This window comes from Macrotis lagotis, chromosome 5 (assembly GCF_037893015.1).
Source record: "Macrotis lagotis isolate mMagLag1 chromosome 5, bilby.v1.9.chrom.fasta, whole genome shotgun sequence".
Lineage (NCBI taxonomy): Eukaryota > Metazoa > Chordata > Mammalia > Peramelemorphia > Peramelidae > Macrotis > Macrotis lagotis.
In genome coordinates this window covers 4,097,597-4,117,601 of record NC_133662.1, presented here as the reverse complement: position 1 = coordinate 4,117,601, position 20,005 = coordinate 4,097,597, and the positions used below count along the sequence as shown (strand labels likewise).

At 43.6% G+C, this 20,005-nt stretch overlaps 2 protein-coding genes across 15 annotated transcripts in view; one reads left to right on the top strand and one right to left on the bottom strand.

The window, feature by feature from the left end:
• The window catches only part of PACSIN1 (protein kinase C and casein kinase substrate in neurons 1), a 101,495-nt gene extending 94,959 nt beyond the window's left edge, over positions 1-6,536 (top strand). For all 4 annotated transcript variants that reach the window (XM_074236498.1, XM_074236497.1, XM_074236500.1 and 1 more), the window contains one exon: positions 136-6,536. In XM_074236498.1, the coding sequence (XP_074092599.1) occupies positions 136-245 (110 nt within the window). In that variant the 3' untranslated portion in view covers positions 246-6,536. The remainder of the gene's footprint in view (positions 1-135) is intronic.
• Positions 6,537-8,383: 1,847 nt separating this feature from the next.
• The window catches only part of SPDEF (SAM pointed domain containing ETS transcription factor), a 118,746-nt gene continuing 107,124 nt past the window's right edge, over positions 8,384-20,005 (bottom strand). For 9 of the 11 annotated variants that reach the window (XM_074236504.1, XM_074236506.1, XM_074236507.1 and 6 more), the window contains 4 exons: positions 14,330-14,527; positions 13,276-13,365; positions 13,007-13,153; positions 8,384-9,058 (listed from right to left, as the gene is read on the bottom strand). In XM_074236504.1, the coding sequence (XP_074092605.1) occupies positions 8,880-9,058; positions 13,007-13,153; positions 13,276-13,365; positions 14,330-14,527 (614 nt within the window). In that variant the 3' untranslated portion in view covers positions 8,384-8,879. The remainder of the gene's footprint in view (positions 9,059-13,006; positions 13,154-13,275; positions 13,366-14,329; positions 14,528-20,005) is intronic. The other 2 variants (XM_074236502.1, XM_074236503.1) reach the window with 2 other exon arrangements.

Sequence of the window (20,005 nt, the reverse complement as noted above, 5' to 3'; positions counted from 1 at the left end):
TTGGAACTGTGGAATATTGGGAGCCTGGTAGAGTAGGATTCCAGGCAGTATATAGGGTAGAGTCTTGGGGATGCATAGACAACATATTCCTTTCTTCCCCAACCATTAACCATATCTCCTGGTATGTCCCTCCAGGAGATGAACTCACCAAACTGGGAGAAGAAGATGAGCAGGGCTGGTGCCGAGGTCGTCTGGACAGTGGGCAACTTGGCCTCTATCCTGCCAACTATGTGGAATCCATCTAACTGTCTCTCCCCATCTCCCATCAACTCACCTCATTCCTTTCCCTCTTTCCCTCCCAGTCTCCCTTCTGCCATCTATACCTTTCATCCTTTGCCAACCCTCTTCCGTCTTTTCTCCTTTCTGATCTACTCTCTTCCACAACCAGCCCATTCCTCTTCCTACCCCTGTTCCATAGAGTTCCAGACATATTTTCCAATCAAGCTTTTATTTTTTTAAAAGTCGTCTTGGGAAGAAAAAATATAGAGCAAAAAAAAAAAAAAAAAGAAAAATAGAAAAACCAGAAACAAGCATTTGCAATAGCACCATAGAGTTGGGGCAGGGAAGGGGTAGGGTTGGGGAAATAATTCTCCTGCAGGTGAGGGGCCACAGCTTCAGCCAGCAATGTTGGCAAGGGCTTTTTGTTTTCAGATACCCCCAAAGAGGTCTGTCTTTCTGTGCCCTTCAGAAGTCTCCCAAGACCCTCTCCTCCAGAATCCCCAACTGCCATCCATTCTTAGACTGACCCACAAAATGTCAGAGCTGGAAGGGACCTTAAATATTGACTAGTTTAGCCCCCTCATTTTATAGAGGTGAAGCCTGGAATGGGAAAATAACGGTCTTAGTCACATCACGAGGTAGCAGCAGACAAGAACTCAGGATTCCTGACTCCTCAATCCAAAGCTTTTTCTACTAGGTCACACTGATCTCTAAGGATACTTGTTCCTACTTGCTTCCCCCTACTCTCTCTCTCTCTCTCTCTCTCTCTCTCTCTCTCTCTCTCTCTCTCTCTCTCTCTCTCAGTCCTCTGCCTCCTCCTCTCTCCTCTGCCCCTTTCTCCACTATTTCTTCTTTCCCAAGAGGACAAACCACCCCTCCACCTCCTGCATGTCTTTCACCAAAGGACTGCTGTCTGAGGGAGGGTGAGCTCTTTCAGTCTCTTAAGTCTTCCACTGGTGTTCTGAGGTCTACCTGTTCTTATTTGTTCTTTTCTTAAGCTGTTCCATCCCCTCTCCCAGTGGCCATGGAAAGGGTGAGGGAGAAGGTGATGCAGGTCAAAGGGCTATGAAGGGGAGCATAATGGACCCCTTCCTTCCAAACTGGGAGAGATAGGAGGTCGTAGCTCCCACAGAGCAGTTTTAGGGGACATTGCAGGCACTTCTAGCAATGAGAGATGGGAAGGTAAGGATTCCTTTAGCATTTCCTGACCTTGGTTCACCTTGATTTAGGGCCTTTGTTCAGGGGACAGAAGGGAAGAGCCTTCTCTTTCCTGAGCTGCTGACCTCAGCCCCATGTCTTAGTGAGAGATGGGATCTGGTGCCGAGTTAACTGGAATCATCAAGGTTAGGGCAGTGAGATTATTCCTGCTCACTCTTTCTCTCATCAGTAAACCTGGATTAGGGCAGCTGAGGATGAGGCAGCATCACTCCTTGGTGGGGCCTCAGGGCAGTCATTTTATCCCAGTTGCTGACCTGGGTGGAAGGAGTTAACCCTCTAAATATACCCACACATGGATACCTCACCCTTCAAATAAACACTTGTTGGATGGTTTCTAGAACCCCAAAGTTCTGAAAAGGTCTAGCACCTTGCAGACAAAATCACTAACAGCAGCAACTACTTTGTCTCAGAGGGTGCAGGAAGCAACATTTCATCATGTTTGGCATTCAGAATCAGAGGCCCCTGCCTTTTCCACTCTGTACTTCTAGATATACCATGTGAACCCCACTTCTCCTCTGCATCTCTTAGCCTTCCCCTTCCCCATTTCAACCATGTCTCTAAAAACCTGAATGACCTTGTGGTTGGGAGCCATCCTTTGAAACTTTGGGTCTGTGGAGCTACTGACTTGGGAGCAGGGGATGGATTCTCATGGGGGGCAATAATGTTGTTCTTCTTGGCTCTCTATACCTCCATTCAAAACCCTGGGCTACTTCCATTTTCACCCTTCTCCTCATCAAGAGAGCTACTCCAAGAAACCGAGCTCACCCCATCCCCAACTTTGTCTTCTACTGGACAGGATTCCATATGACTCTCAATATACTAAGGAGGAAGGATGGGGGAAAGCTGACATTGTTTTTAGAAGGTGAAAGCCTCTACACTTTAGCAAGATGGCTTTGATCTTCCTAGAGTCTCCTTTTCTTCATCTTTACCTTATCAGGGAGATGGTGACTTTGTTTCCACTCCCCTTTTCTTCCCACCTCCTTGGTCTGGACAAGCTGAACTATGGCCAGGTGAGCCCAAGAGGCATGAGATAAAAGACCAGCGGTCTCTATATATGGATGGAAGAATTTCCTGCCAAAATGAAGGCAGGAGATATTAGAGAGAGAGAGAAGATTCCAGATTTTCATCTCCTATCTGGGCAGCTACAGATTGCTTGGGAGATAAACTCCACTCAAACCGAAGGCCAACAACCCTGGAATAAGATAAGAGGAGACTTCACATGGCCTTCCCTGTCCCCATCCAGACCACCCTCTTGCTACTGGAGTGTGTTGGGGCCTAGCAGCAGGGACTGGTGGTGGTGAAAGGTGACCCATGATGCCATAGGGAAGCTAATACCAAAGGATGACCATGTAGCAACAGGTGAGACTTGATCAATCCCAAACCTTGGAAATCTTCAGTCCTCCACCTCATAGACAACACTTAGCAGAAATCAGTTCTAGCAGCATCAGGATCCTTTTATTCCTTAATCTGATTATCCCTTCCCTGCTTTATCACTGCTAAAGTCTGAGCCAGTGGAGCTTCGGAAGTAGAAGTTGAAGCTCAGGACCATGGATAGACACCCTTTACTCAGCTAGGGTCACAAAGAACCCTCAGATATGAGTTTGGGGGGGGGTTGTTTTTGTTTGTTGTTGTTAGGGTCTTTTGCCTCCAGATGCCTTGCCTTTTATCACTTCCCTAGAGTCCACCCTGAAGCTTTAACTCCTAGACCCTCAGAGCTCTTAATGCCTAGGGGCAATGTTCTAAGAGGGTCCTAATTGGAGTCTGACCTCTAAGTGCACTGGCCTTCCCCAGCTCTTCAGTCTACAAATCATCTCATTCCCTCTCCCCCATGACTGATTCAGTATTCCACTTCCATTCAAATTTGAGATGGTCCCTTATAAAACTCAAAGCATTATTCAGGAAACTTCTTATTAACGTTGTGCATACTCCCCATCTTCATACCATCTGGACAGGCAAAAAGGGCCCAGGAATCCACCTATCTCCCAGGGTTGTTATGGGGATCAAATGAGATGATCATCATTGCCTGGCTTTTAGGACATGGGACTCTGCCTCTTGTTTTCTCCTCTGCTCATGTCCCTATCTCCATGCTCATGGAAATGATAGGATGCTTCTGCATCTTAGGATATGGAGGTCACTCTCTCTTAGTGATAGGTCAGGAGACATCTCTGTAGTTAGGGAAGGGGTTGCTACTTTGTCCCTTCTTTCTGCCCTGGACTTCCAACCCAGCTGTGCCCTCTCTTTTTCCCAAAGAATTGTTTGGGCACCTCCATCTCTTCTGATTGCTGAGAAGTCCCCATCCTCACATTCTGTTCCAGGAAAATTTCCACTAGTCTTCTCTGGTTTTTCTGGGACTTTGGGCCTGGCCTCTACCCTGAACTTGCCCAATCTATTGGGAAAACAAGGGAATGCAAGAAGGGCAATGGCGATTTCTATGGTCCCATAAGACATACACACCCCGTCATTCCTCCATAGTGCTCCATTCCTATATTTCCTCCCCACAATACACACATACATACAAATATATTCACACACACCTATGTGTTTGTGTGTATATATATACATATACATACACATATATATATATTTATATACTGTGATTGATTGGATAAAGACCAGAAACCTGTTACTTTCTCTTGAACTTTATCTTAATTTGAATATTCTCCACTCCTGTGGTCCCAGAGATGACCTTTGATTTTCCTTCAGAGACTGGTTATTATGGGGCAAGTCCACAGAAAGAAAAGATAGTGCTATAGAAAGGATGCTGACCCAGAGATTCAGTAAATCCTAGTTCTTGTCTCATTTTCTGCCAGGAACATGTTCAGTATCCTCAGGTAATTGACTTCTCTGGATTTAGTTTCCTAGAAGAGGAGAGGGTTGGTCTAGCTGGTCCCTTCCAGTTTTACCATCCTATCATCTCAAGGACCAGCAGAGATTAGATGACTGTTGGAGGAGATCATTGGAAACAAGCACAAATGAGGTCAAACTGGGCACCAACATGGGAACAAGGAATAATGGGTAGAAGTTGGAGAGAGAACATTTTCTAGCTCAATAAAAGGAAAAATTCCCTGTGGATTAGCTCTGCCTTAGAGTAGAATTGGGCAACTCAAAGATGTAGTGAGAGCCCTACCATTGAAAGTATTAAGGCAGAGGTTAGATGACTTCTTATGGAGAGAGGGACTCTGAAGCCTCTACTAATTCTGAGGCCAGTTCTGAGACTATCAGAGACTAGGGGTATTTGGAAAAGGCTTCATGGAACAAACAGAGAGGTCAAGACCTGTGCACAGACAAGGCCAGGGATGTGGGCTGTGGGTGAAAGCTTGTCAGGCTGCCTTCCCAAGGTCAGAAGATTGTCATCGTATTGCTGTGATCCTGTTCTCTGGGCTCCTTAACTTCATATCCTTTCAGCAGTGATTGTGTGGACTTCCTGGTCACCCCCCCCCACACACACACACACACTCAGCCACCTCCCTTCCCTGCCCAGTTCCCAATACATAACCCACAGGCTTTTCCCTTAATTCCCGGTTCCTCCCATCTCAATTCCAGAAAAACTACCCCCAGGATAAAGCCAGGGTCAAATTTATAAAGTCACCATGCATTAGAGGTAAAGAGGCAATGTGGTAGATTTGGAATCAGGATTGACTGTAATCGCAGTCTACAATTTATTACTTTGGTGACCTTGGGCAAGACATTGACCCTCCTCCTCTAGGCTCAGTTTCCTCCTTTGTAAAATGGGAGGTGGGGAAGAGTTGACTGATTATATTAAGTTTTATTGCCTTGTGTATCTCAATCCCCACCCTCCAGAGTGGGTAGGAAAGCCTAGTTTCCCCTGCCCTGGATGAAATTTCTCTTATGGAAAGAGTTCTACAAATAGTGTACCCATTGGGAACCCCCTCCCTAGCTTTTGCCCCTGGGACAGGAACTTGGGGTGGGGTAAGCTGTGGAGTGGTAGAGTTAGAATGAGAAAAAAACTGGATTCCCTGGTATGGTTTCCCTAAGGTATGACTGAGCAGGGAGGGTCATTCAGAGTATACAGTCCTTTCACTAAGATAAAGTCTTAACTATAGGAGTCTCTGGTTCTAAAATTCAGAACTATTCCCTATGAGGAACACTTATGAAAGGAGGTACAGAATGTGAAGAGGTGAGTTTCAGAAAGCCTGGCTTTAGTCACCTGAGAAACATCCTAGCCCAGCCTCCAAGCTGGTGAGAAGCAGTTGGTTAGGGAAAGAGTGCTAGTTGAGTTAGAAACTCACTGAAACAAACAGGGTTCCAAGCTATGTGGTTTTGGGAGAAAACAGGTGACCTGTTGTATATTAACACCCTTCCCTCTTCTTCCCCTGTCCCTTCTCCCACCAAACCTTTGAAGAAGGTTCTTTTCATGGTGAACTCTTGAGGTCCTAGAACAGATACAGTGACACAAGGCCATCCCATTGCTGTTTCATCATAGTCTGAGTTTGCATCTTTGTCCAACCTGCCTGTCCCCTCTCCCCTCTTTGTCCAACAGATATAATAGAGGGGAAGGACCCCAGGTCCCAATCGGAACCCCTGACCCTTTGACAACCCCCAAATCTATGAATAAAGACAAAACTATTTTATTCATGTATATGAGCTTGGTTATTGGTGGGACCCTGGAAATGGGGTCACACCTAATAGGATGGGGAGGAAAGGACCTTTTTGAAGAATTGAGGCATGGGTCCAGGATTTGGGAGCTCAAAAGTAGGAGCTGGGAAAATAGAGGAATTGGTCTGGGTTGAGAGGGTAGAAGTAGAAGAGTGACTATCAGGGCTGCCAAGGGAACCAAGGCCAGGCAGCAAATTTGTGAGATGGAGTCTCCTATATTCTGTGTGTCTGAAAGTACATGCAACTAGACAGGGCTACCCTCTTACCCCTACCCCATTCCATTCCTGTTCCTCTTCCTGGATTCTCCACTCCCATCCTAAGGCTCTAACCTCTCCTACCGGTCTGACTCTCCTTCCTTTTCCACTGATTCTCCACCCTCATACTCCCAGATAACTCTTCTACTTAGATTCTCTTCCCAGTCTCAGGTTCTAAAAGGGGACAGATATTGAAGGAAGGGAAGAATCACCTAGAACTGTTGGAACTACAGCCAGGGAAGCTGAAAAATGGGTCCTAGCAAGAATGGGAGGAGACCAAGAAAACCTGTAGAACAAACCCCAGGCTAAGGATTTAGCCTGGGGTGCAAGTCTTCCTCCTCCCTTACTAGGGGAAAGAGTGGAGGAATTAAGATGGGACTGGGTGGGACAGCCAAGACTTAGCTTGTATGGATTGGCAACAGTTCTTCAATTCTATGATTCTTTGATTAAGTGAGTCTAGAGGCAAGGAGGGAGGACAGAGACAGAAGCAGCCCCTCTGTTGGAGTCATTCAGATGGCACAGAAGATGCCAACTGTCTGTTTGCTCACTTCAGAAGCAAACTCTTTCCTTGACAATAAAACTGGTGGAGGTAGAAAAAAGTCCAGGAAACTGGGATTAACCCTCAGTATGCTGAGCCTCACTTTGGCTCTGACTCCAATGCTTCCTTTGGACTCTTGGGCTAAGATTCTGGCAGCTCAAGTAAATCACTTCACCTCTTTGGGTCTCAATTCCCTCACCTGTACAATGAAGAAGTAGGATTCAGTGGCCTCTGAGGTTCCTTCTGGCTCTGTGATTCTTTGGGGAGAGAGGAGGAGAAAAGCACAGTTTCTCTCAAGTTCCTGGGGCTGAGAGTCCCAGAACTCCTCGTTAAAGCTCACACCTACTTGCACCTGTCACCCCCTCTCGCACACACACAAACTCACACCTCATCAGTTGGCACAAACTCTCCCACCTTCACAAGTCTGGAAATAGACACATTCACAGAAACATCCCTGTTGGGATGGGGAATCTTGAGGTGTGTTCAAAAAGGAGACAAACAACTAATTTCTTTGAATGGGGGTGGGGGTGGGGGGGGGTCTTGACAATCCCACTGACCTAAGCTCAGCTCCAGTTCCCCTAAGAGGTTCCATCAAGACAGACGTTTGTAATGTGTCCTTATGGGAACTAGGAAAGGATCAGGGAATCATATTCCTTCCCCCACTCTCACCATTGATATTCTCCCAAAGACTTGCAATGATAAAAGCTTCCTTTTGGCAAAAATAGGAATGGGGGAGGAGGGAGGAGATGGGGAACTATCTGCATTGTCATAGAGGAAGGGCCATGGGTGTGGGGGATTGGGGGCTGCTCAAGTTTGAAACCCCTTTATCCCAATCTTCCCTCTCCCCTCTAAGAGGCAACTAATTAAACATATCGATCTAGGTTTGTGATAGGAAAGCAAAGTAAGAGAAAGTCTATTCTTACCTCCCCCCCTCCTATGGCCTTGGGAAATGAGTTCCTTTACACCACCCCAGATCTTAGTTTCAAATCAGACAAACTCTAGGAACTCAAGGGTTGGAACTAAAAAAAGACATTCTCCTGCCCCTTATCATTCTTATTTCTATCTATTTGCTTTGGCTTATACATCCCCTTTCATACTATTTTCCCAGAATTCTTTTCTATATTTCTACTCATCCTTGAAATCTTCACCATCTTCATCCTCTGAAAAGCCTTCTCTAGCAATTCCTTCCCCTAACACAAACAATTTATCAGTCTTATCTTCCTCCTCTGAAAACTTCCGACTTAGTCACACCTTGCCCTGGATTACCATCTTTGATCTGTATTCATGTTTGTTTATGGGGTGCTTCCCCAATTAGATCCTGACTTCCTTCAGCTGAAGGAGGAAGCCTCTGATTTCTTTAGCATCCAAACTCCCACCCACACCCACCCCTATCTAGTCCAAAGCACAGACCAGGTTCTTAATGAACCTTTATGGGATGAATTGACAGTGGAGAGGCTGATAACTGGCAGCAAGGGAATCTACAATTGGGTTGGAATCCCAGCTCAGGGGCAGGAAAAGTAGCAATAAACAGTAGTAAGAGTCCTCATTCCACAGTGGTCTTAAACTCTGTGTGTGTGTGTGTGTGTGTGTGTGTGTGTGTGTGTGTGTGTGTGTGTGTGTATTGTATGTGTGTTCTCTCCAATGGGAGAGCATAGAAAAAGGTAAGAGAGTAGATTAATATTTTGGAATGAGAGTCAAGTCAACAATTTAGCCAGAGAAAGACCCCACCCCCACAAGGTCCCAGTCCCAGAAGAATATGCTTGTTTGTTCAAAGAGCAGACCACTACTCCACCTCCCCAACACAGAGCCCTTGTTCCTTGGATAGCACTCAGCCAACTTGGAGCTCGGCCTTGCAGTCCCCTTGGCCTGAGCACAGTTCCCAACAGCACAGACTAGGATCAGGGAGTGGAGCAGGCAGGGCCCAGGTTGGGGGGGGAGGGACAAATAAAGAGAGGTGAGCCAGTAGGGTGAGATCAGGGTCCCAGTCCTGTTCTGTCCCTCTCCTGGCTCCCTGGATCCAGGGTCACCCCCAGTCAAACAGGATGCACGAATTGGTAAACCAGTCGCTGGGAGATATCAGGTTTTCGAATGATCCCCTTCTTGTAATACTGGCGGATGGAGCGGCTCAGCTTGTCATAGTTCATGGCCGGACGATTCTTGCGGATGCCCCACAGCCGGGCCACCTGGGCTGAGTCCTCAATCTTGAAAATGCCTAGAAGAAGTTTGTCATGAGAATGTAAGGTTGGGTGAGCAGAGTGAAGGACAGAGAGACAAGGAAAGAGATAGAATGGAGTTAATTTAGAACAATCTCCAGTGAAAATTTGGGATAGGAAAAAAAAAAAGAAAAAGAAAAGGAAAAAAGCCCAGAAAATGTGGAATATTGGGATGTTTCAAGAGTCACTCTAGACCAGGTTGCAGTAGGGAAATAAGGAGAAATTGAAGTCTGTGTGTGTGTGTGTATATATGCATGTATATATACAATATATACATCATATATAGTCCTTCCCAAAACCTCTTCTGCCCTTCAAGTGAATTAGAGATATCCCAATAGAACTGTAAGTTTATGAGTCCATCCTTGTGCCTTCAGACAGGTCTGTATCTGAATCACTGAGGATAGATGATTCCCAAATTACTTTCCCCTAAAATTCTCTTTCTGGGTTGGGACAAGATTTGATTTTCTCTCTTAGATAAGTATTCTGGCGACCTCAAACTGTTTCACCAAGAAGCATCTTCTGATGGTTACCTACAGGGGCTCTCACTGTAATCTTGCTCTCCTCCATTCTTCAAGGCCAAGGTCAACTCCCTTCTCTTGATTTCTTTAGCCTACAATGACCTCACCTTCAAACTTTTGAATTGGAATCCAGGGGCTGCTGCCACTTACTCTGGTCAGTATGACTGTGAGCAAACCACCTAAGCTTTTCAACACATCCCTTGACAAAATCTCTAATCTTGAGGACAAGATAGATCCATAGGAAACAGATAACATGATAAAGTGGATTCAAAACTGACTGAATGATCATAATAATAATGATAATATTTACATTTGCTTATAGTTATAATCCAATCATGTGGCTGCTTTTTAAATTTTGTTTTATTTATTTAAGGCAATAGGGTTTGAGTGACTTGCCCAAGGTCACACAGCTAGGCAATTATTACATGTCTGAGGTCATATTTGAACTCAGGTCCACCTGACTTCAGGGTCGGTGCTCTATTCCCTGCTCCACCTAGCTGCCCCTATGTTGTCTTTTTTTTTTAAAGATTTACAAAGCACTTTACAAATATCTCATTGAATCCCCACAATAATTTTGGGATGTAGGTGTTATTATATTAGTCCATTTTATAGATGTGGAAATTGAGGTAAACAGTTAAGTAATTTGCCCAAGATCACACAGCTAGTAAGTGTCTGAGACTGAATTTGAACTTGTCTTTCTAACTCCAGATTCAGTGCCCTATCTACTTATTGCACTACATCTCTGTCTCAAAGATTAATCATTAATGGGTTAATGCCAACAAAAGTTTTATTTTAGTGTCTTACTTTGAGGCTCTTTGTGGGACATGAAGTCGTCTTCCCTTGCATTGTTAATATCAAATATAAGCAAAAAAGATCACCATGAAAATAACTACAGCTTATGTATTGATGACAACTGAAGCAGAGGATAAAGAGGCAGAGAAATTATATGACAGAATTTTTAAGTCCTTCCAAATAAAACTGACATATGACTTAACATTTATTTTGTGGCTACAATGTCAGTATGGAGGAGGATGGTAAAAAATTTGTTGGAAAAAGACTCTGGAGCAAGAAACCCAAAGGGCTGAAAGTTTGCAGTTTACACAAAAACCATATATCAAGGATATGTTATTCAAGAAGACAAAATCAGAAAAAAATCCTTGACTACAACTGAACAGACAGGAAGTGTATGGTTACTGATGTGTGGAATCCTTTAAAATTGGCAGCCAAATCATTTACTTGTTAAAGCTAAGAATCAAAACCAGAACTTTAAAAAAGAATAAAAATGAAAGGATGGATATGAATTTTTGTGGTAGAAAGGGGAAAAAAACCACAAAACAGTGAGTTCCTATTGACCAGGGAATACTCAAATAATGGTGTTATATGAAATGCAAAACTATGAGAACTACTGAGAAATATAAACTATGGGAAAATGTGTATGAACTGATGTGGAGTAAAAGAAAGATCAGAACAATATACACAATAATCAGAGCTAAGTGGTATAAAAGAAAAGAATGGTGAGCCTGAAGTTAGGAAGTACTGAGTTCAAATTCAATGTAAAAAATCCACTCTCTATGTGACCCTAGTCAAGTCATTAAACATTTGTTTGTCTCAGTTTCCTCATCTATAAAATGAGAATAATTAATAACATTCACCTCCCAGCATGATCAAATGAAATAATTCTTATAAAATATTTATCATGGTGTTATATAAATGTTGGTTATTATTATTAATATTATTAAAAGAAAACCAATTGAATTCTAATTAATTGTAAGGATTAATCTAAGTTGCTGAAATTGGCATAGATATTTTCGCAAGCCTCATTCCTTGGTTTCAAGCAGGAAAATTATAGAAACACAATGCTGCAAACATTTCCAGTGACTTAATAAATCCTTGGGCTCACACCCCAAGAAAGCCATCACATGCACCAAAATATTTATAGTAGCACTTTTTGTAACTGGAAACAAAGTAGATGACAAGTAAATGGAAGAATGAATAATCAAATTGCAACATTATTATTCTATAAGAAATTATATATGTAATGAATTCAGAGCATCATGGAAATATCTACAAGAATTGATGTAGACTGAAGTAAAAAACACCAGAAAAATAACATATACAGTGACTACAGCTATTTGATGAAAAGATCAGTCACATACAATAAAATCAAAAATGTAACAGAATTATAAAAATCAAGTGGGATTTAATGAAGAGATATAAAAAAAATTAAGGGGCATAGAGCACTAGGCCTGGAATCAGGAAGATTCTTCAGGAGTTCAAATCTGGCCTCAGACACATATTAGCTGTGTGACCCTGGGCAAATCACTTGTCCCTGTTTACTTCAGTTTCCTCACCTGTCAAATGAGCTGGAGAAGAAAATAGCAAACTACTCTAGTTTCTTTGCCAAGAAATAGCAAACTACTCTAGTTTCTTTGCCAAGAAAACCCCAAATAGGGTCACAAAGAGTCAGACTTGACTGAACAACATGAGACTACATCTTTACCTCATGGAGAAGAGAGGTCCTTAGGCCTTACATGGCACATGTTTTCAGCCTTTTTCAATGTATTAACCAATTGGATTGATTATTGATTATTTTTATTTCCCTTTTTTCTTTTTCTTTACTTCTTTTTCTTTTTCTTCTTTCTTTCTTTTTTTTTGGGGGGGGGGTCTTTAAAAATACTATTTGTACAGGCAACTAGATAGCACAGTGGATAGAGTACCAATTCTAGAGTCAGGAGGACCTGAGTTCAAATCGAGCCTCTGACACTTAATAATTACTTAGCTGTGTGACCTTGGGCAAAGTCACTTAATGACAAAGTCACAATGACAAAGTCATTGCCTTGCAAAAAAATAAAATAAGAAATACTATTTATGAGAGATGAAGGATATTGGATATATACAGAATTGGAAACTGAGAGATATGAAGTAACTTGACCAAGTTTGTAGAAATAGTACATGGTATAACTAATATGGAAATATGTTTTACATGATTGCACATATATCACCTATACCAAATTGCTTACTATTTTAGGGAGGAGAGTAGTGGTGAAAGAGAGAGGAGAAAATTTAAAATTCAAAATTCAAAAATCTTTTTAAATGAATGTTAAAATTTGTCTTTGCATGTAATTGGAAAAAATTAAAATAGTATTAAAAAAACAAATAGTACATGGGACAGCAAGATGCAAACCCAAGAATTTGAATCTGCCTGGCACTGACTTCTTGTTCCACGTTGGCTAAATCACTTCCCTTCACTAGACTTCAGGTAAGACAAGCCCAGGGGATCTGGAAGATCTAGGCTTCTCCTTTGGACCCTGTCTCTCAGACCCTTTCCCTTCCTTCCCTCTCCTTCGATTATTCTGCTCAGGGGTCCTTCTTGCCTTCAGGCCCCTCAAATTCCCCAAATCTCCCTTCTCACTCCTTCCCTCCACTCACCTTTTTCCTTATTGAGCCATCGGATGAAGCGGCCATAACTGTGTGGCTTGAGTAGTAGCTCTTTAAGGAACTGCCAAAGGTGGATGGGTTGGCCTGAGCAGGAGGAGTCCACCTCATTGTCATTCCAGGTCTCCTCACTCTCCACTGCTGGAGACAGGAGGGTGAAGAGGCACAATGCTGATTCCTGAGAGCCCTCTGTTTGCTTGGTTTATCTGCCCCTTCCCCCTACCCTCTTACCCCACTAAACCCAAGACTCCCAAGGAGCTCACCACAAACGTGCAGTGCTCCGGAGGTTCTCTCTTTCATCCAGGCTGCTGTAGCAGAAGGAAGGGCTTGATGAGAATCACAGAGGCACCAGCCTGAGTTTCAGGGAAGAGGAAGGCAGGGACCTTAGGACCCCAGACCTTGAGTTGGAAGAAACCTCAGAGGCCTATAAGTCCAACCCTCTCATTTTACATATTGAGGAAACTGAGGCTGAGACAGTCAGATGATTTATCCCAGATCACACAGGTAATCAGCATTAGAGGTGACATTGGAACCCAGGTCCTCTGACTTGTTCAGACCGAGTTTTCTTTCTCCTGGATCATGTTGCTTCTCTCCAAGTCAGGGGAATGGGCTGCAAAACTCAAAGTGATTATGTCTGCAGTGTGGGAAAATGACCAAATAAAAGAGTAGTGATGTCCAGAAAGAACAAGGAGATAATCAGGACACATCTGGACTTTTCAGTTCTCAGGATCCCATTTTGAGAAGGACATTGATATGTTGAAGTTCATCCAGAGGAAGGTGATTGAGGGGAGTCTAGAGTCAGAAGTATAACAGAGGATAGGACAGAATTGGAGTTGGTGCTGAAGGTTGATTCAGGATTGAGAATGGAACCTTAGGAAGAACCAGAATTATGGATGTGGGGCTGGAAAGGACCCTATAAGTCATTGAATCCAGCCCTCTGTCCCATTCAGTATATGATCCAGAGGAGAAGTTAAATGACTTGTCTAACATCACGCAACTATCTTGCATCTGAGGTGGGATTTGAAGCCAAATCTTCTTATTACATGTTCAATGTGCTAGCCCTGGGTTTGGAGGTCAAGATCAAAGGACTTTTGGCAAAGGGATCTATTTTCTCTGGAAGAGAGTAAAAGACCTCCCACTGGAAACCAAATGCATCTTCTTGGTGTATTCTGTTTCAGGTCATTATAGAGTGAAATGCCACAGTGGGTAGCAAAGGCTAATGAGGAGCATCAGGAGAGCAGTGCCTAGATCCCTTGCTCCCTTGGGTTTATGTAGCCCAGCTTTTATCCCATGCCCCTCACCCCTGCTTATGCCTACCTGATTTCCAGATGTCCAAATGGGCATGCAGAATATCCCCACAGAGGGGTGAGCGCTGGCGGAACTGCTCCTCTGACATGGCACACAGCTCCTTGCCCCCCAGTTCTTGGAAGGCTTTGCCCACTGGAGGCAGCCGGTACTGGTGTTCTGTCCAAAGGAGCCACTTCTGCACATTCCCTGGACTCCAGTCATTGGGGTCTGTGGGGGGGAAAGTTCAGTCCTCAGTTCCTGTGACTACAATGCCTATGAATGAGAAGGGTAGTGGGATTTCTCTTTTCCCTTTCTCCCCCCCCCCCCCAATTCTATTTGTCTTTTTCAAAGAAGTTGCTGTATCTGACTTCATAACCCTATTTCAATGTTATCCCCCTACTCAATAAACTCCAGTTGCTCTCGTTCACTTCCAAGATCATCTATAAAATCCTCTGTTTGGCACTGAAAGTCCTTCATAGGAGGCGGCTAGGTGGCGTAGTGGATAAAGCACTGGCCTTGGAGTCAGGAGTACCTGATCCAGCCTCAGACACTTAATAATTACCTAGCTGTGTGGCCTTGGGCAAGCCACTTAACCTCATTTGCCTTGCAAAAACCTAAAAAAAAAAAAAAAAAAAAAAAAGAGAGAAAGTCCTTTATAAATGGGTCCCCTCTCTTCTCTTTCCAATCTTCTTATACCTTACTTCCCACTACATATTCTGATCTAGTGTCACCAGCCTCCTTGTTATTCCTCAAACAAATTTCTCCATCTGGGCATCTCAGGGTAGTTTCTCTGGCTGTCCCTAATGGCTATGATGTTCTCCCTCAGCATCTCTTCTTCCTAGATTCCTTTAAGTTCTAATGAAAATCCCATCTTCTACAGGAAACCTTTCTCAACCACTCAATTCTAGTGCCTTCTCTCTATTCATCAGTTCTTATTTCCCCCATATATGGTTCATTTGTATATTTCTGTTTGTTGCCCCTTCCATTAGATTGTGAACTCCTTGAGGTCAGAGACTGCCTTTTGCTTTTTTTTTAATTATTATTCCCCCCCCCCCCCATGCATAACACCAAGGCCTAGAACATAGTAAGTACTTAATAAATGATTATTGGTTATTTCCTGAATGGAAAGAGGTCAGCTCGTGGAGTTTAGCTAATATAGTGGATTGCTGATAGGAAATACTGGCCTACCCTGCTTAGATAGATTCTCAAAAAAGTTATTTTATTTGAGAAAACAATATAATAGAAGAAATGTAAAAATGTTATCAATTGACAAGAGGACAAATGTTTCTATGGACTTTCATTACTTTTCAGTAGAGTCTGGTGATAATGTATTAATAACATCAACTATGTGGGTGGGAGCAGTTATGTCTGTACAGGACTAACAGGGAAAGATTAGAAAAGGAGTGTTTATTAAGGACCTATGTTCTAGGTATTGTGCTAAGTACTTTGCAAATATCTCATTTGTACTATTATTATCATTCCCATATTACAGGTGAGAAAACTGAGGCAGTGACTTATATAATACCATACATCTAGGAAGTATCTGAGGTCAGATTTGAACTCAGATTTTACTGATTCCAATCCCAGTTATTTAGCTAGAAGGATCATCAGTTTTGGATCAAAAATGAAAAAAGGAGAACTGGGTGGGGTCATATCTACGGAGAGGAAAACTGGGGGCCTAGTGGCAACCAAGTCAAATTCCATCAAGGAAGCTATTTTGTCCTAGTAGTCCTTCTTTAGGCTTCAATTTCCTCATCAATGGACAACCTCAAAGATTCCTTTCCAGATAACTGTTGATGTCTAGATTTGGATTATTTTAGGTTAAACTGTAATTCAAGAGCTCAGTACTATGAATCTTTTTCTTTCTTTCCCTTAAAATCTAACAAAAAGATCTAACCTTTGTTGATAGATGCATTAAGGAGAGTTCTGTGTTTTGGAAGAATTAGTGAATCCCACTGAACTAAGCTCATGTTGGGGTCTGTGTTGTGAAGTCCCAGAATGTTAGAACTGCAAGGGGACTTTAAAATCATTTAGTCCAACCCTTCAGGGGTGAAGCTAAGATGGTGGCATGAAGGCAGGAATTCCTGGAAACTCATTTCCCAAAAACACTACAAAAGCCATCAAATTATGACTCTAGCTAAAATTTAGAGGGGCAGAACCCACAGAAAGACTGAGTGATACAATTTCCCAGGCCAAGACAACTTAGAAGTTCCACAGGAAAGATCTGTTTCACTGGGATAGGGGGTTGGAAAAAGCCACAGCCAGCAGCACAGCACAGGGCCAGGTGCCTACATCCCTGGGGACACTTGGGTCTATGGCAGTTCCAGACCTCCTGACCCAGGAATCACTGGGAGCAACTTAAAGGGGTGGTGAGAGAACTCTGCTGTACCAGAGTGAGTGCAGAGTGAGCATTGGCCTCAGAGCAGCCCTGGGGTGAGAACCTGCAGCAGGAATCAAGGAAGCCAGCCTGCACCTCCAGAGCACAGCCCACAGATGGTAAGGGGGTCAGGGGAGACTGCAGAGGTCTCCCTGCTCTTCTTGGGGCAGGACTCTGCTGTTTTCCCACACTCAGATCCAGGTTGAAGTCTGGGCTCCCTATACCACCATACCCCACCATTCCTGAGCAGGGACTCTTCTCACAGCCCCGGGACAGAAGAGAATGCCTATGGTCATCCACAAATCAAAGCACAGGCAAGAAAGCAGTCAGTGCCTCTCATAAGACCTTAGAGGTATTAGGGTCCCAGTGGGGTGTCCCCAAAACTCCCCAAAGCCTTGGAAGTATGGTAAATCAGTCATAGTCTGAGGAAATGAGCAAATAAAAGAAAGAAGAATCTGATCATAGAAAATTACTTTGGTCCAATAAAAGATTCAAAAGATGACAAAATCAAAGCTTCTGTATCCAGAACCTCCAAGAAAAATAGAAAATGGGCTCAAGTTATGGATGAGCTCAAAAATACAAAAAAAATTGAAGAAAATAATATGTTAAAAACCAGTTTAGGCCAAATGGAAAAAGCAAAACAAAAGGCAAATGAGGAGAAGAATGCTTTAAGAAGTAGAACTGATCAGCTGGAAAAGGAGATAAAAAAAGTTCTCTGAAGAAAACTCCTTCAGATGTAGAATGGAACTAAGGAAGCTGATGACTTTGCAATAAATCAGGGAGAAATAAAACTATTCCAAAAAATTAAAAATTAGGGGGGAAAAAATGTGAAAAATATCTCATTGGAAAAATAACCAACCTCAAAAACAGATCCAGGTTCAATTCTTGATTCTCTAAGTTGGAGGGCCAAGGTCTCATAGAGAATCAAGAATTGAACCTTCTAACTCCAAGATCACTGATCTTTCTGTTTTGTTCATACTATTCATCAACTTTAAAAAGTCAACAAGTAAATGTCAGATACAGGACATTAGGAATGTTTTAAAGGAAGCCAACCAAGGTTAGGGGCAGCTAGGTAGTACAGAGGATAGAGTGCCAAGCCTGGAACTGAGTTCAAATCTGACCTCAGACACTTACTAGTTGTGGGACCCTAGGCAAATCACTTAACCCTGTTTGTCTCAGTTTCCTTATCTGTAAAAATGAATAGATTATTTTTTTTGCAAGGAAATGGGGTTAAGTGGCTTGCCCAAGGCCACACAACTAGGTAATTATTAAGTGTCTGAGGCCGGATTTGAACTCAGGTATTCCTGACTCCGGGGCCGGTGCTCTATTCACTGTGCCACCTAGCCACCCACTGTAAAATGAATAGAAAAAGGAAATGGCAAACCAGTCCAGTATCTTTGCCAATAAAGCCCAAAATGGGCTCATGAAGAGTTGGCCACAACTGAACAAGAACCAACAAAGTGGACCAAGGGTTCTAGCATGGAATCATAAGTGGGATAGAGCCTGGTTGGTCTCTTTTCTGACCTAGAAACTCATTTCTACCTACATAACCTAGTTTGTTATGGTGGAGATGAATATGACCTTAAACAGCAACTAATAGTTCATGTACTGCCTCGTATGTGATGAGGTACTTTACAAATATTATCTCATTTGATCCTCACAACAACTTTGGAAGGTAGCACTATGATCATTACCATTTTAGAAATGAGGAAACTAAAAGAAAAAAAAGAAATGAGGAAACAAGTTAAATGACTTGTTCAGAGTCATGCAGCTAATAAATGTTTGAGGCCAAATTTGGACTTGGGTATTTCTGCCTCCAGCTCATGGTCTCCATCTATTGAACCATCTAGCCATCCCAACTTATTCAGCCTCCTTGAGCTGTAAGATGAAGTAACAGTACTTGACTTGGTGAGGAGGGTAGATAACTGAGAGCCACATTAACATTTTTGGTTTTCTGTGAAATATTAGTGTCACTGCATTTGGAGTTAAAGGACCTGGATTTGAATCTTGGCTCTGTTATTTTTAATAGCCCGTGCCTCAGTTTCCTCATCTGTAAAATGAAAGGATAAGATGTTCTCTTGTTGCCTTGAGCATTCTGTAGTTTCTGTTATTAATACATAAAAGGGCAGGTAGCACGGCAATTCTGTTTCACAGGTGTGCCTGGGTTAGCCTAATTTCTAACCTAATACCCCTCTCCCTTTCTGTCAATCTCTTAAATTGAAAGCCAGCACCCAGGAGAATGAGAGCTAGCCAGAGCCTGGCACTGAGCCAGTGACATCTGGGCATCTACTCAAAGAGCTCCTGACCTCCAATGACCACAAGGTTTCTCTGATTCTCTCTTGACGCTTTGGTGAGGAGCTGTCTTAGATATAGACAGAATTCAGCAGGTTACACAGAAAAACTTCTCCAAAATAAATGCTACCTGCAGGTGGAAGGGACTGCCTTTGGGGGGGGGGGGGATTCCCTCTCCTGGGGTTCATCACACAAGATATGCCAGAAGGGAACAGGTTGGACTAGATAAAAACCCAGTTCCCTTCCAACTCTGAGCTTGTGATACGTGATTTTAACTGCAAGGTCCAGCCAGATTGGTTGCAAGGCAGAGAAAGAGAAAGGAGAGAGCTCTGAGCCCTTAGGGACTCCTATCTTTCCCTGTTCCCTTCCCTCCCAGCCCCCCTTTCTAGATACCCAGGTTGGTTGGCATGGAGGAGTGGGCAGTGGGGGGCAGGGAAAGCAGGCACACAATGAGGCTCTCCTAAATGAACACCCTGGACCCAAGGGCCCAGTGCCCAGGGTCCAATGACCTGCCTCAGCTGCCCCTACTTAATCAGACCATTTTCTTGCCCATGTCAAAGCAATTTGTTTCTGTCTCCATTGTTCAGGTTTCAGAGGCACCTCCCTGGGAGTACCTGGGGTGGTGAGCTGGGAGGGTAAGAATTCAAGGGCCTCCCATTTGACCAGGGACTCACATAGGATTTGGGCGACCTGACTGGGGTGGAGGTGGGGGACTAATGGGAGGGGAGAGCAGGAGGGAGTGGAGAACACAGCTCTTTACCTCCAGGGATAGGGGGAGTCAGTTTGGAAACCTCACCCCACCCTCGACCTCCCTGGAGGATGGAGGAAATAAGGGAGGAGCAGAGGCCCCAGTTCAGATGGCTATAGAACCCAGGTGTGGACTGCTCTGGTGCCAGGGCAGGGAGGGGCTCAGGTTCAGTGGTTAGGGGCACTGCTAGAGCAGATGGAAACTCTAGATAAGGGGTCAGGAGACAAGGGGACCCAAATGCATGTGGGCCCAGGGCTCAGGGACTCCTACCTGCATCTTTATGTGGCAC